We start from the raw sequence: 16,256 nt of genomic DNA, 5'->3' as shown, positions 1-16,256 counted from the left end.
GTAGCTTGACTGTGTATCGACCTTCTCGATCACGAGATGTAGTTTCCTGGAAATGTTTTTCACAGGCGATTTCTTCTGGCGAAGACAACTTTTCATGGAATTCCTCCAAATCCCAAAATCTCTGTAAATGGAAATTGACTGTATCTTCTGTGCGAACAAAGAATGACTTCGAAGGTCCGTTCGTAGATGGTGCATTGGGAATCCTTCCTGCTACAATCCACCCAAATTCAGTGTTTTGCAACGCTGGATAGTTTCCTGTTCTTGAAAGTTTTTCTGGCTTGAGAATCGTGTAGAACACATCTGCAGACAGAAGTAGGTCAATGTTGCCAGGTGTATGGAAGCTAGGATCTGCTAAATGTATGTCACTCGGAATTCCCCATGTGGAAGTTTCGAGCCTCTGCGCTGGCATCGAACCTGTGATGTTTGGCAAGATGGAACAAGATATATCCATGGTGAATCCACTTATGCTGGATTTAATCTGCGTCTCCATGGTGTGAAAGGCTTGCACTGTAGCTTCATTTATCCCTTGGATTGGAATTCGGCGTTTTTGTTTCTTGATGCGTAGCTGCTGAGCAAGATGCTCTGTCATAATATTACTCTGCGAGGCTCCATCCAAAAGTGCACGACATGGGAGCCACTCGCCGTATGCGTTCTTGATTTTTATGACTGCTGTGGCTAGGAGAACTTGCGAAGTTTCTCTGTTCTTGACAGAACAATATGTTGCTTTAGTCTGGGCATCATTATCCTGAAAACGAGTATCATCGCCTACTGCAGATTTACTTCTGGATTTACTGGCCTGCTTCTGTGTTTGACGTTCTCTGTTGTTCTTATCTTCATGAAGAAGAGAATTATGTTTCTCGCCGCAATACTTGCAAGATCCTGCCTTGCATCCTGACCTAAATCCCTGGTGATCTGACTGTCCAAGACAATTGAAACAGATCTGGTTTTCTCGAAGAAATTTGTACTTCTGAGCTATAGTAGCTGCTTTGAAAGAACTGCACGCAAACAGCGGATGCTTATTATTCTTCATAGTATCCTTGCAATACAGGCATGAAGGAGATACAGTAGAAACATACGATCTTGAAGGAGAAGGATGCGCAGGTTTGTGACTTTGTTGTTTGGTGTTGCCACTAAACTGTGGTTTGAATGTTGATTTTTCATTGGAAATTGGTTTGAATTTCTCTAAAGCCTTGGTTCTGTGCTCTAGAAATTGAAACAAACTGTCAAGAGTGGTGAATTCAGAATCATTCACTTCTAATTCAAAAGCTTTTCGTGTGGTGGCATCAAGCTGAGAAGTAAGATGTTGAACTAACACTATATCTGATAGTGAACTATCTCCTGCTAATAATTTTAACGCTGAGATGGAACTGATTGCTGTGTTTGTGAACGCTCGCAACTCTTCTGCGCTTTCTCTCGACACTGGTTTTATATGCAAAATATCATTGACGTGTGAAGCAGCTATGATACGCTTGTTGTCAAAACGCTCTTGGAGTTGTTTCCACGCTACACCGTAGTTGGATGCTGTAATTGATATGCTTTCAATGATTTGCAATGCCTCACCCTTCAGTGCGACACGTAAATACTGGAATTTCTGAATATCTGAAATATCCGAATTATCATGTATGAGCGAAGAAAATGTGTCTTTGAACGATACCCACTGGGTGTAATTTCCACTGAAATGCGGAAGCTCTATTAATGGCAACTTGACTTGAGACTTGCACGAAGCCCTGTGTTCATTTTCCGCGCCGTCTGTAGTTGAATGATTTCCCTCAATTAATGTTAGCATCTGCGACTTGAGATCGAAATATGAAAGTTCGATTGTCTCTCGAACTGCCGTGTGTTCATCGTCTGTGGCTTCAAATTCAATGCAATCCTGAATTTCTTCTAGCTTGGGCCATAATGTGTTCAGTTGCTCCAGCCGAACCTTGATCTGTTGAACGTTCGGCGCCTCTGGATCAACACTGCTAATGTACGACTGCAATCTCGTTATTTGCCCCCTGTAGGCGGCACGTTGCTTTAGAAGATGTGCTAAGTCTGCCATGCCTCAAGGTGGGAGTGACAAGCAATGCGTATTGAAATGAAAGGAAAAAATGAGGAAATATTGAACCAAACACTGTTGTACTCACCGATCTGGCATTCACTGGACCATCTGGGCATCTGAAATCCTGGTTAGGCTGCAACACTGCGGGTAGTCGTTGACACTGACGTGTACTGGAACAGCTGATGCACGGTTGCTATAGTGATGTCACGTCTGCACGCGTGGGCTGCTTGATGCAACTCTCCGCGATACGTTTCTCCTCGCACGAAAACGAACGAAAAAGACAGTCCCGCGGGGGAACAGAAAACTGCAGTCTAAAAATAACTCAGCGACACACCACCGGTGTATGTCACTGGTTGCGGACTGTTCCTCACACAGCAGAAGGGGAGAAGGGAGCGGAGTGTGAAACGTCACTAACAAGCGAACAGCGAGAGCGCTCTCGGTCGGGGAAGTCCCGGGCGTGTCCTTCAGCCACGTGGAAAATATCTGGCGCGCTACAACGAATGACGTAATGCTTTCAATAACTTGTCGTTACTGTACTTCAAAATAAAGTTTGCACAACACAATGTCACTAAAATCACTGATGATAACGTACCTCATATTCAATACAAAGGAGATCGCGGCCTGCGGAGGACCAAAATGATGCGTTTGCTGCCCGGTAGGACCCTGATTGTCTCTCTGGAATGGATGGTATCACCATAGAGCTGAGTTCACCGCGATCTTCTTAAGGTGTAAAGAAAATAAAGGCACTTACTAAAACTATAACGATATATTAATGATAAATATGTACACATGACACGTAATTACACTGTCCTGCACTCCTGCCTCAGCAAACTGTTTATATGAAATTGGAAGCCGGTGTTACAATAACACGTCACTAGTTCTTCACTGAATGATATCAGCACTGTAATGTTCCTGTGAAACTGAACTACATATCACTGCACTTCACTGATATGCCGAATGAAACGTAACCACGTTAGGCTTACGTTTTTTGATGAATATCCGCAACGCGGTGACTTTCGGCTGTTGCCGGAGTGACTTCTGCACGAACACTGGCGGAAGTAAGCTTCCGCGCAAAGATGGCGGCAACTAGGCACCGCACCCGATATGAACTGGCCAATGGGAGTGCAGGTTTTTTAAAGCACTGGATATACACAAAATAAGCAAGTGGTTATATAGAAACAAATGCATAGCAAAATGAGCAAGAGAAAAGCTCTGTTATTTGCGAATACAAGAATATATAAAAAGATATATCGTGATTAGTTTCTAGAGATAATTCTCCAACAACAGGGTCATAAACATGTACTTTTTGTTAAAAAATTCCAAGTTCAGGGTTAAATATCTCTGCTGGGCAGTTGTTTAAAAATCTGAAATTTGTATACAATACAGTACTTCAGGATAAGTAACTTCAGTAAAAAACTTGAGTTTGAGATTCATTTGGTTTAGGAGATACAAAACTCGTGAAAAATTCATTTTGCATTAAATATGGCATGTTCATAATTTGAATTACATGTCTAATTTCATTTCTTATTAACATTTTGTGTTGAAATTCTGCAAACTGTAATTTGGAATGTCAATGAACAACATTACAATCCTGAAATGGCTCTGCAATAAAGTATATATACGAGGGCGTGCTGAAAAATAACGCTTCCTATGTTTCTATTTTCTTTGTTACCTTGTAAACGCATTTTGGATTTTGAGCAACCATACATTGCACTTATAAGACTTTCCACCTTCTCCATTGAAGGTTTCAAACTTCTATCGCCAGGGGGTGCTAAACTATTGCGAGGAAAATGTCAGCATGTAACCATGCAATGTTAGTGAAGCGCCTGAAGTAGCGTGCCGTAATCGAGTTTATAACCGCAGAAAATGTGCTACAAATTGACATTCATCTGAGACTGAGGGAATATTATGGGGATGAATGTGTTAGACATCAGTACTGCGCGATCTTGTGTTTATCATGCTCTTAAAGAAAACCCACAGCTGAAAAAATCTCAGCTATGTGAGAGAATGGAGTGAAAGGCCAGGAACTAGAACTGATGGAGGTCATCGGAATCGTGTTCAGCTGGGGTTTTCTTTCTTTGTGGAAGGGAAGCTCAGCTGTACGCACTACTGTTGCCAACTTAGTATTTTGGAGCAAGGTTTGTCCAAATGACGAATCATACCAAGAAACTATATTTTCGTCTATTACCTAACTGGTCTCAGCAGTGGCGTGCGGTGACATTTAAAATAGGGTACGCAACAAGTGGCCAACCGAAATGAATTATGGGGGCCAGAACCCCCCTCCCTGGCCATCATGTTATTCAGAAAATAACTTTTTTCTACAATTTTATAATGGGAAATTTCTCATCCTTGTATCAATATCCAAATGTAACGAGGTAAAATATATGTATGATATTTTATATTCGCAAATATATTCTGATAGTAGCTACGCAGAGTCCAACAATTCAACTTTGATTATTTCCTTCATGCAGTGCGATGAACATTGAACGGGAAGGAAACGGCTCAATCATTTTCCGTCCTTTCAAATTTCATGTAATAAATTTGATAAATCTCAGTATCCTGTACTATTTCACATCTTTCGCAGAGGAAACCAACGAATAAGGCCAACAATAAAGTTTCACTGTTTTTCTACTCAGTCAATCACTCAGTAGAGATATTTTTTCTTCTTCTCAAAAATCAAAATGACTAATATACTGCTTACCATCCTTCACAACTCCTGCCTGAAACAATTTTTCCAAATCAGGAACAGACCTTCCATTTCGGATTGTTTACACTTTTTTCGTAAATTCCGAAAATCCCTTCTCCAGAATGTCATCAATAACTCCCGGTCCCCCTACTTTATCACTTCACAGCACCGGCAAACAATAGAGATCCTGTAATGTAAATAATATGAACGAAACACTTGCTGCAAATTTCACACGACAGGAGAAAGCAAAAGTCAACCTTCCACAGTACGTTGTGTCCGGTCCGCTATGCCCGAAAACCACGCGTTCTTGTGGACGAATGAATCGGAGTTGCCAGTCGACAAAGTATTTTGTAGAAGGGAGATAATTAAGGACAAGTAGAAAATACGTCAGCATACATCCCAGAACACTTCAAAAGCTAAACTACCGTACATCACTTTGCAATGTCTGGCGGAAGAAGGGGGGCTCATTCTAATCCCATTGTAAGCATTGTGTTTTATTATGTTTTTCTTTTATCATTCATTCATATCGTTGGGTCAACAATCAACACCCATGCTATGGAACTCAAAGGAAATGTTGATCCCGAAAGGAGATAAACAAATACTCTCATACTCTGAGAATTGTGCGAAACTTGCAAATTGTTCACATATTTTCCCCTCGACACAGTGACAGTCCATTCTGGTCCTCACCTCCCTATACGAAAAAAAAACTTGCTAGTGTAACTTTAACCTCACATAAATATTTTATATGTGATAGTTTACGCGTATATTAAATATGATCTTCCACCACTACATATTCTTGCCCTCCTGTCTGATTCCTGTATCACTTTTTATAATGTATTTTTATTGCAACCCAACAGTGATCTATCTACGCGTGGCTGCTAAATGCTAGTAAGCTAAGCATTCCAGAAAAAAATATGTTGACTACTGTCAACACTGCATACGCTGTCAAAATCTTGGGTACCCTCGATGCTTAGAACCTGAAAGAAGTGGGAGAGAGGGTAAGCGCGGGCAGACCCAAAATACGTGGTCGGGCTGATATGAGCCAATGGGGTTACCTTCCGAATTTCTAGGGTACCAAGCACAAGAAACAGCGTCTTTCTGCGGAAATCGGCAGGAACGCGGATCGGGTGGGTGTCGGTCACAATCGGGATCATTCGGGACTGCCTTCAGGAAGGCAGCAGCGTGTTCGTGCGGAAATCGGAATTTCTTGCAGTGGAACTGCTTTCGGAGCGATAATTGTTGAATTTTCATGTTCGGGGAAGACGAAAAAACGTTTATTTTTTCTTACGGTATTGTGGGTACGCAGTGAGTACCTTGCGTATCCTGAATGCACGCCGCTGGGTCTCAGTTGTAGTTCAATCCAGCCTTGGCTCTGCAGTCTACCTCTAGTGGCTTCACAGTAATTGTATTCCTATTTTAGGCGGGATTTAGCTCTTTTCTGCCAATCCTTCCCCGCTCTTTCATTGCATTGGCGCCCCCTTCTCCCTTGTTGCCTCTTCATGGTAGCGGAACGGCCTCCCTCTTCACTTCTGTCGGCTGCAGAAAAAATGTCCTAGGCAATATCTACTCGACAGCAATGATGTTCATTAACGTATTTAACAATGTTGTCATTTTATTGAAACAACTTTTTAATTATTTTCATTTTGCTGTTACCTGCGGTAACAGCGGCTACATGCACGCCACGCCTGGTTTCTAATATTTTAGACGGGCATCAGAGTCAAGGCGACAAAGGTGGCATGTGTCCTCTTCTAAAAAGGGATAACTGATGTTTATGAAAATTGGCGATTATGGATGTTATTTCTAGGGACGTAAAAATTTCCCGTTACTTACTGAATCCAGATTATGTGAGAGCAAAGAGCGCTCTTTGATACGAGAGATGATTATAATTTTTTGGTGACGTGAAGTTGCGCTGTTGTGAAGTGTCACTTTTTTCAGCATTCGATTGTTTTATGCCACGAAGAGCGAACAACGTTGCCAATTTTTCGTGTTCTAAAATTTTAATATGTATTAACTTGATTTATAATTTGTGTGTTACAAACGTTGATGAATGTTGACACTTGCATGATAGTGAATATAATTGTGTATGCTGTAGAATGGTAATATTTTATTTATTGTGAATGCTAGAAACTATAAGTGGCAATCACGTCTGCCTGAGCTGAGCGTGCTGTACATGCCACGCTGAGACACTTATTCGAGCCGGTCGCTAATCGTTGAAGTTGTAAATTAATGTGAAGAAAATCAAAAGTTATCTTCCTTTGTGAGTACTAGCAATTAATTTTATACTACAGCATGATAGGTTGCTCAGTAGTATCTGTGTTTATAAGCTCAAACTTGTAAGTAATGACACGTGTATAGCACATTTCAGTAAGCAACTTCTGAGCGAACAATTCGGTTCGTGACGTTTCAGCAAATATTTAAACGTAATACACACACAAACTAAATAAAACCATGAAAGGTGATTACTGTAGATTGTTTGTGCAGGTATTTGGCGCAAATTGATAAAGACTGTAAAATATATGACACCACCACAGACTGCGACAATACCCATGTGTGAAATATAATAATAATAATATAGCTAGGTACAAAATGACAGTTTTGATATTAGATTGGATTTATTTTGCACCCTTTCCACCTTTACAAAATGTTTTGCATTTGTCACAGTACATTACTGAATGCGTGCATAGTACCATTCTTAAAATACAGTACACAGATCACAGGAATCAACACCCTGTATCATCAGTGTGTCGCACAGTATATATGTAAATTGCTATTTACATTGCTATATTTTAAATATTGAGCACAGCTAAAAGATCATATGTACAAATAAAAGGTAAATATGCGATAACGCCCGGACACCTTTCACTCATTTATTTCCTTAATTTTACCACTGGTACTTACCTATTTTGCCTTGCGGAACATTCTTTAAGGTGAAGTTATGCCTTACCTCCACAAACCATGCACGTTAGCCCCAAAAACCATCCACGGGTAGCTCCACAAACCATTGACGTTAGCCCCAAAATCCGTCCATGGGTAGCCCCACAAACCATTGACGTTAGCCCCAAAAACCATCCACGGCTAGCCCCACAAACCATTCACACAAGGTTAGGTTATGCCTGTTAGGTTAGGTTCCATTAGCACTCATTTCACCCCTAAATTCATCGAAAAAAGAAAGCTCGGGGCCATCTGCACGCACACAATGTAAACAACGGCATAATGTGGCAGGCAATGCCAATTTCTTACGTAAAAAGTGATTAATTCTTGTTCGGCAGCATTAAACTACAAAGTTTTTACTTTCCGTGAAAGAAAATACCTCCAAGAACGTCCAGAATGCTAAAGAAACTCATTTCAGTAAGTACTTTCTCCTGTAAATTTGAAGAAATCCGTCCGGGCGATATCGCATATTTACCCAAATAAAAATAACCAATTGGACTAAACATGACGACGACCTTGGGTCTAAGTTCCGATTGTTTAATTTTAAATTTATGATGGTGCACAGGTTCGATTTCTAATTATGTCTGTTAACACATACTTCAGAGTATTACTTATTACTGCGCATTATATGGAGAATGATTTTTTCCCTTCCGTATGCTTCTATGTGATTCATTGTGAGCAGCCATTCAATTACTATCGTCTTGGATAAAGACTAAATGCGTTGGGTGCAAAGGGGTATTTCGTCCCTAAATGCTTTAGATGTTAGTTTAGGTGGGTCAGGTTTGGGTATGTTAGCATTAAAATAACGTCCCTAAATGCTTCAGAATATGTGGTCTTAAGCACGAAATCCACTTCGAGCCTTGCATGAAAATCCATTAAAACTCATGTCTGAGTTGACAGGAAACGAAGAATGGCTGCTCCTTAAAGCTACATTTCAAATCATTTTGGTATCAGTTCATTATATCGGAGATACTTTAAAATCGGATATTTTGTGTTTCATATGGTTCGTACTTGTTACGGAATGCACGTCATGGTGCGAGCCCCACAAACTATTCACAGATAGCCCCAAAAACTATTCATGCATAGCCCCCAAAACCATTCATGCATAGCTCCAAAAACCATTTGGGATCATATAACCATCCACGAGTAGCCCCAAAAACCATTCCCGGATAGCCCCATGGACCATTCATGGAAGGTTAGGTTCAGTTAGGTTAGGCAAACATAGTTAAAAACTGCGTGGTTACTTTACGCTTAAAATGAAAAAACTGCAAATTTATTTCCGGCGGAACGAGTTTACAATACCGGACCACTCTCCAATTTCTATGAAATTTCGCCTACTCACTAATTGTGAACTCCTAATCACGAATCTGCATGTAATAATTGGCAGTCAAGTATGGAAATCGAGAAAAAAATGAAATAAACTATGTTTTCTTAACGTAACGTAACCCTACCATAAGAACAATAGCTCCACGGAAGACGCCATTTTCCCAACATGAAGAAATCAACAGGCAAGATAAGGTATAGTTCTCTTAGCTAAAATATTAATTTTTCTTTGTATTTATGCTAATGGAACCTAACCTAACAAGCCTAACCTAACCTCGTAGGCATTCCTCGTCTGTCGTCAACAAGATTGTTGTGCGTAAAGGAAGACCATTAGCTAATTAATTGCGAAAGAAAGATGGTTCCGAATTGCTGTGTATGGACAATCACCGTGGTAAATCACAAGGTTATTTTACAAGTTGTACACGTAAATGTACAATTTTAACAAGTGACCGCCAAATATGAACTACAGATACGTCATCAGGACACCGAAATTAGTAAGTAGGCGAAATTTTATAGAAATTGGAGAGTGGTCCGGTATTGTAAACTCATGCCATTTCCGGCTGAAATAGATTGAAAGATGAAAGAAAATACGTCGAAGAACTTCGACAATGCTACAGAAACTGATTTCCGTAAGTAGTTTCTCCTGTAAATTTGAAGAAAAGTGTCTCCGATATAACGAACTGTAACCATCATATTGTCTCCAGTGAGTAATATTTAGGGTAAAAATTTACTATCCTTCGGCCACCTCTAATTTTTTCGTTTCGTCAATTTTTGACATTCGTACTTATGTATCTGCTTCACGGAACATTCCTGAAGGTGTATCAACGTTGTTTTGATGAAATTAATTGCAATTTTTCACATTACCAGTACGTCTTTCTGATAGGCCTTTTCGCTTGCCTGAGACGAACTAACCTAACCACGTGCCAATGGTTCGTGGGGCTAGCGCCAATGGTTCACAATTATTTCCAATTTCTAGATCCTGATACTAACACGACACCAAAATTTAACTATGTTTCCTAACCTAACAGAACTAACCTAACCACGTGCCAATGGTTTGTGGGGCTAGTGCCAATGGTTCACAATTATTTCCGATTTCTAGATCCTGATACTAACACGACACCAAATTTTAACTATGTTTCCTAACCTAACAGAACTAATCTATCCACGCGCCAATGGTTCGTGGGGCTAGCTATTCTCCGTAAGAAAATTAATTTTCAACAAACAACATGAATTTCAGCTATGAAACATTCCCACATCACACAAAACACCTTCCCAATGTTTGACAATGCTACAGGAACTTATTACGGGAAGTAGTTTCTTCTGTAAAAATAAATAAATGTGTCCGAAGGATAGTAAACAAGTACCATAGTGGTGTCTCGATAATTTGATGTTCTGCATAATCCAAGGAAAAAGCACTGAACAGAAAAAGACAATCGCTGCTTTGGAGGTGACTATGTGCTACATAGAACAATAGCCAAAGGCAACACCTACTGACAGTCTGTTATTAAGTTTATGGTGGGACATTTCTGCTTGGAAATGATGAGATATCCTGAAGAAGAAGATACTTGACCATTTCTTACAAATATAATTTTATTGTTGTTTAACTACTATTTCCCTAACATCATTGATACTATTTGACTAAGAAGTCTAAGTACAATGTTCATAACAATACTGTGTATCCAGTTTTTCACATTCTGTAGTGCTTTGTTATATTTTATCTTTTGCCTCTTCCAATTATCCATAGGTTGTTCCATATAGTCAAGAGGTTTTTTATATAATTTGAGGTAGTCTTGGTCATATCTTCCTCGAAAGATCGAGACACTTATGTACTTTTCATTTTTGTGGATGGATACCTAACCACGGGAAAGTATTTTTATCCATATGATATACAGTTTGAATTCCATTAGTTGCACACAATGGATTAGTAATTTATTTGGATGGGGAGATTGGAATCATGGACTTAATAGGAGGTGAATCAAATATAAACAAGGAATTTATTTTTCACAATTTATTGAAACAAGATACAAATGCATTATTTTTCTACGTAGTTCCCTGCAACTGAAATGCACTTTTGCCAGTAGATAGGGAGTTTGGCAATCCCATTTTCCCAGATAGATGTGTGCGCAGGCAATTGCACACGAACTCCTCCACTGCTGCATCATCCTCAAAATGCTTCTTTCAATGTTCCAAACAAATGGTAGTCTCATGGGGATAAGTCTGGACTAATCCCCTTCTCTCTCATAACAAGCCAGGGGCCTTGGGCAGATTTCCAGTTGAACATTTTTCTGCTGCTCAGTGAGGAGGTGTGAAACCCATCTCGAAGAGTTTTATCGGTAGCACAAGTTGTCATGAATGATCACGTGAGCACTACCATAGCTTATGCCCACTGCAAAAGAAATTTCACTCAATGTCGAGCGACGGTCACCTTCAATAAGGTCCTGAACAGCCTGAATGTTTTCCTGAGTGACGCTTGTCCTTGGCTGCCGTTCATGTCTTTCATTTCCCACAGTTTCTCATCATCCCCAAAAAATGTTCATAAACATAGATCTTTGAAAGGGTGGACTCCCCAAACTGAGCTCGAAGTCTCGTCAAAATCTCAGCCGGTTTTACGCCTTCTTCTGTAAGAAATTTGATAATGATGCGTTGCTCAATGGACGGGTGTATGTCTTGCTCACTCATCGTGCTGCTGACTAATGTGGAGTTTTGGCAAGGACTCCAGGGAGGGAACAGACTCTACACACCCCCACCATCATCACCTCAAGCCCACAGGGCTGCACATACTTTCCCTGGCCATGTGAAAAAAATTCCCATTTATATTTGATTCGCCCTCGTACTTGTAAGGAATATAATAAGGTGCATACAAAGTTCATTATATGAATGGAAATACAGGTTGAGACAACTTTAAGAATTTATTTTGACTGTACTATATGGAATACAACAATGATATTTGTTATGTATCAATCGGTAGCACTTCATGTCTCTGTGAATGTTTACAAATGGTTACAAATATCTACAAATATTCAATGTGGCTTCCACCAGTTATGCGACACACATCCCATCAAAATTTGAGTTATTGCCACACTTTTCCCAAGAACTCCTGGTCCACCAAAGCAAGAGCGTTTCTTATTCTCTCCTTTAGCTGTTGCACGTTCTGTGACATAGGTGGCACATAGACTTTGTATTTCAGAGACCTGTGAAAGTCGCCATTTTCTTTAAAACTACACCAGCACCACAATGACCATGTTTACAAAAGTCTTGCCCATGAAAACGAAACTTGAAGATTTCCTCATTGTTATACAACAATCGTCATTGTTGTGTTTCAGATAACAATAATGTGATATGTTGTTTACTCTATTATGAATCATGCTGTATTTGGATGTGGACATTGTTTTAAAACACAAGGACTTATTTCTTTACTGAAGAACTACGTAGCAAAATGGATTTTTAAGTATGTCCAGTAGAACATATTAATAAATTGAACTCAATGGCATAACCTCCCCTTTTCGTTGAGTGGCAGATAGTCAGCATGTAGTTTTTCCATGTTGTTAGTGAAATGTGCCCTCTGTATGATTCATAGACCATTAATAAGATACCACTACTTTGTCATACCATGGTCAGTTCTGCAAACTTTTGGAATTTTCCTTTGTGCAGTTATCAGAAGAATAAAATAAACCAAATCAATCGATTTAGATAAAATGGTAATACATTCCCACACACCCTCTAACACCCCAATCCCCATTTTTTTACATCCATGTTAAATTTTTATGAAGATCATGTTCTGCAGCTTGATCTGAGCATATTTTCTGTGGTTGTTATTAGATATATATAAGTGGAATGCAAAATTCTGTTATAATCTAAAGGTGAATGCTGTGAATTTACAATCTATATTGTTTCTCTTGACAGAACAGTAAAGAATGACAGGCATCCAACTGTACAAGCCCAGGGGGCTTCAGATGTCCGTGGAAAAACAGGAGACACTGCTGAAGCTCAGTATATTGTCACTGGCCGCTATTTTGTGTAAGTTGTAGTCCTTGTGTACTTGTAATTAACTTTAATAATTTTTTAGTGGCGTTTCCTGTACGTAAGGTACCACACTACATGATGTGGAATGAAAAATGAGACCCACTGTAAATACACAAGAAAAGTTGCATAAATGTGAAATAATAATATGGTTACATCCTTTATACACTGATGAATATTTTAGAAAAAGGAAGACAGAAATCTAAGAATAACTTGCTGGCAGTTTTGACACTGTGAAACACAAAGTGCAGTTTCTGCATGTGCATTATTGTACAAAATATTGTTTCTATTTTGTTAATCGTGAATAATCATGCAGTGTCATGTTCAAAATATTCTTGGGTAGGGTGGAAATATAAATGTATGATGCACCTAAAAGGAAGGCAGGGTATCAGTGTTACTGAGTGCTGTTCCGAAAAATCAGTTTTAGTGCCAGCTCTTTTTTTTTTTTAAAAAAAACAAAAAAAACAGGGAAGCACAACAAAAAAACCACACTTTGAAGACATACCACTACTGTCACCAACATGTGAACAAGAAAACCAGGAAATGAGCAATTCAAACAAGTCCTATTTTTTGGGAATTTTTTTAAAGTTAGCCTCTGCTGCTAAACTCCTAATTGCTGTACTGAAAAAAATAAGGTATGTAGCATTTATATCTATCTACAATTGATGAAAGTTTTTCCAGCTGATTATGAGTCATGCTGTGTTCAGTAAAAATTAGAAAAGGAAACTATTGCAATCGGAGCAAAAACCGCAGTTTCAGTCACTGCACAAAATTCATCTTTGCCAACTCACTGTGACCACCACAGTGAACTAAAGTGAATTTTAAAAACTTAGTAAATAGCACTGTTATGTTCTTACAATCAAGCAAAATCACGTTGAAAATAGTTATATACTTCTGTTCGAGTAAAGAGACATCATGGTGTGGCATTAGCTTTTACTATTCAAGGAGTCACATTTGTGAAAAGACAGGTAGCTAGACACACGCTCCTTGCAAGTCAAGGTCACTGACACAGCTCTACAGATGTGACTCCCTGGTATACAAAGGGAGAACACATGCTCTCTTCACCAGATATTTATTTTTAAAATAAAAACTAAACTAAAAATAGATGTCTGTTGAAGTCAGTGTGTGTTCTCCCGAAACATTACATCAAAAAGTATGTTTAAATGCTTGCATCATCCGTAAACTACAACAGGAATAATTTCAATGAAATGCGTATGTATTAACCCCTTAAGTGTGGAATTTTCTCAACAAGTATCGACTGGAAAATGTACATTTTATAAGAGAATTCTGTTGAACAAAATTAACTGAAATAAAACACCAGTATGTGCCTGCTTTCTTCTTTCATGCAGTATCTTTTTATAAAATTGCTTTCATATTCCATGACAAATGTAAATAATACAATAATACACAAATATAATTATACAGAAATACAATAATCAATAGCTTGTCGGCATGTATGTACTTCATGTTCATGCAGAATAAATCTTTTTGGTGTGGAAGTCTGAAACAAGATAACTCAATATCTGTGCCACACAAATTTCGTTTTCAAGCATATCTTGGTTTTCTGTTATGCACGAATGACACCATACGAGGGCAGACAACTGTTCTTACATCTAACTTATAATTCTCTATTTTTAATTTTTCTCTTCTTTTTTTTGTCGTCTTCATCGTCTGTAACTGTTTTTGTGTTTACTACGAGGGTCACTATTTATATTTTGAGCCTTGGCAACACTGATTGAAGTTAGGCACGATTTGACGTTTGCACGGAATCATCTGGCATTATTGACCATAGCGTACTTCAAATGTTTTGTCAATAGCTTCATTTGTGTTGTTTATGTTGCCTTGGAGATTGCGCGACAACAATAAAATGGAATTAACTCGTGAACATTTTCGTGCGATGATTTTTTATGATTTTCGATGTGGATTATCAAGACAAGAGTGCATCGATCAACTTACTTCCACATTTGGCGATGAAGCCCCATCCTTTGCCACTGTGAAACGCTGGTATAACGAATTTAATCGTGGCCGGCATTCGCTCACCGACGAGATTCGCGAAGGTCGTCCAAAATCAGTTGTTGTTCAAGAAAACATTGATGCTGTGCAAAACCTAATACTGCAAGATCGTCATGTGACATACTGTGAGATTGAGGCAACCATAGGCATTAGTTCCACCAGCATATATAAAATATTACATGATCATTTAGCTGTGAGAAAGGTATGTTCTCGTTGGATCACACACAATTTGACAAAATCTCAAAAAGACGCTCGCGTCAATTGGTGCAAAAAAATGCTCAATAAATACAATCGTGGTGCTTCAAAAGACGTATATAAGATTGTAACAGGTGACGAATCATGGATATATGCATAAGAGCCCGAACGTAAACAGCAGTCGACTGTATGGGTGTTTCAAGATGAACCCAATCCAACAAAAGTTGTTCGCGCTCGAAGCACATTGAAACAAATGGTTGCCTGTTTTTTCGGGAAAACTGGTCATGTGGGAACTGTGCCTTTAGAGGAACGTAGAACGGTCAACTCTGAATGGTACACAACAATTTGTTTGCCAGAGGTCTTCGGTCAAATACGGAAAACAAACAAACGCGGTCGGATCATTCTTCATCAAGACAATGCCAGCTGTCACACATCTCGTCTAACAACCGACTTTATGAACAGTCAAAAAATAGAATTGATGGGTCATCCACTGTACAGTCCTGATTTGGCACCCAATGACTTCTTCTTGTTCCCGAATGTCAAGAATAAATTGCGTGGACAACGATTTTCGTCGGCGGAAGATGCCGTTGATGCGTACAAAAACAATATTATGGATGTGTCTCAAGAATATTGGAAAAACTGCTTTGACAAATGGTTCGAACGAATGCAAAAGTGTATTGACCATAAAGGAGAATACTTCGAAAAACAATAAAGCAGTTTTCAATGCCAAATTCCTGTTTTTTCATTGTTAGGCTCAAAATATAAATAGTGACCGTCATACAGCTAGCTTAATCTCATGTAACGTGATTGTTATATTTTCAACATCTGGGCGAATATATACATCATCCACATTTAGGGGTTGATACAGTGAAATCTACTTTTAATTGTTAACAGTGTTCAAACATCTGTATCCGATACTCAGTGGAGAGATATTGCACAGTTCAGATCCCAGTTTAAACTGTTGGTCCACTCTTGATTAGTAGACCCTGGATTTTTATGTAATATCAAATTACAAAATATGTAACAATAATTGATAAAATATGTACC

At 39.0% G+C, this 16,256-nt stretch overlaps 1 protein-coding gene across 2 annotated transcripts in view; it reads left to right on the top strand.

The window, feature by feature from the left end:
• The first annotated feature begins 6,668 nt into the window (after nt 1-6,668).
• Stt3A (catalytic subunit 3A of the oligosaccharyltransferase complex) overlaps nt 6,669-16,256 on the top strand; it is a 51,055-nt gene continuing 41,467 nt past the window's right edge. Inside the window, exons 1-2 of one of the 2 annotated variants that reach the window (XM_083129685.1) lie at nt 6,669-6,823; nt 12,885-12,998. In XM_083129685.1, the coding sequence (XP_082985811.1) occupies nt 12,896-12,998 (103 nt within the window). In that variant the 5' untranslated portion in view covers nt 6,669-6,823; nt 12,885-12,895. The other variant, XM_083129683.1, reaches the window with a different exon arrangement.

This window comes from Lepisma saccharinum, chromosome 10, assembly GCF_977018435.1.
Source record: "Lepisma saccharinum chromosome 10, izLepSacc3.1, whole genome shotgun sequence".
Taxonomy (NCBI): domain Eukaryota; kingdom Metazoa; phylum Arthropoda; class Insecta; order Zygentoma; family Lepismatidae; genus Lepisma; species Lepisma saccharinum.
This window is presented reverse-complemented; position numbering and strand designations above follow the sequence as displayed.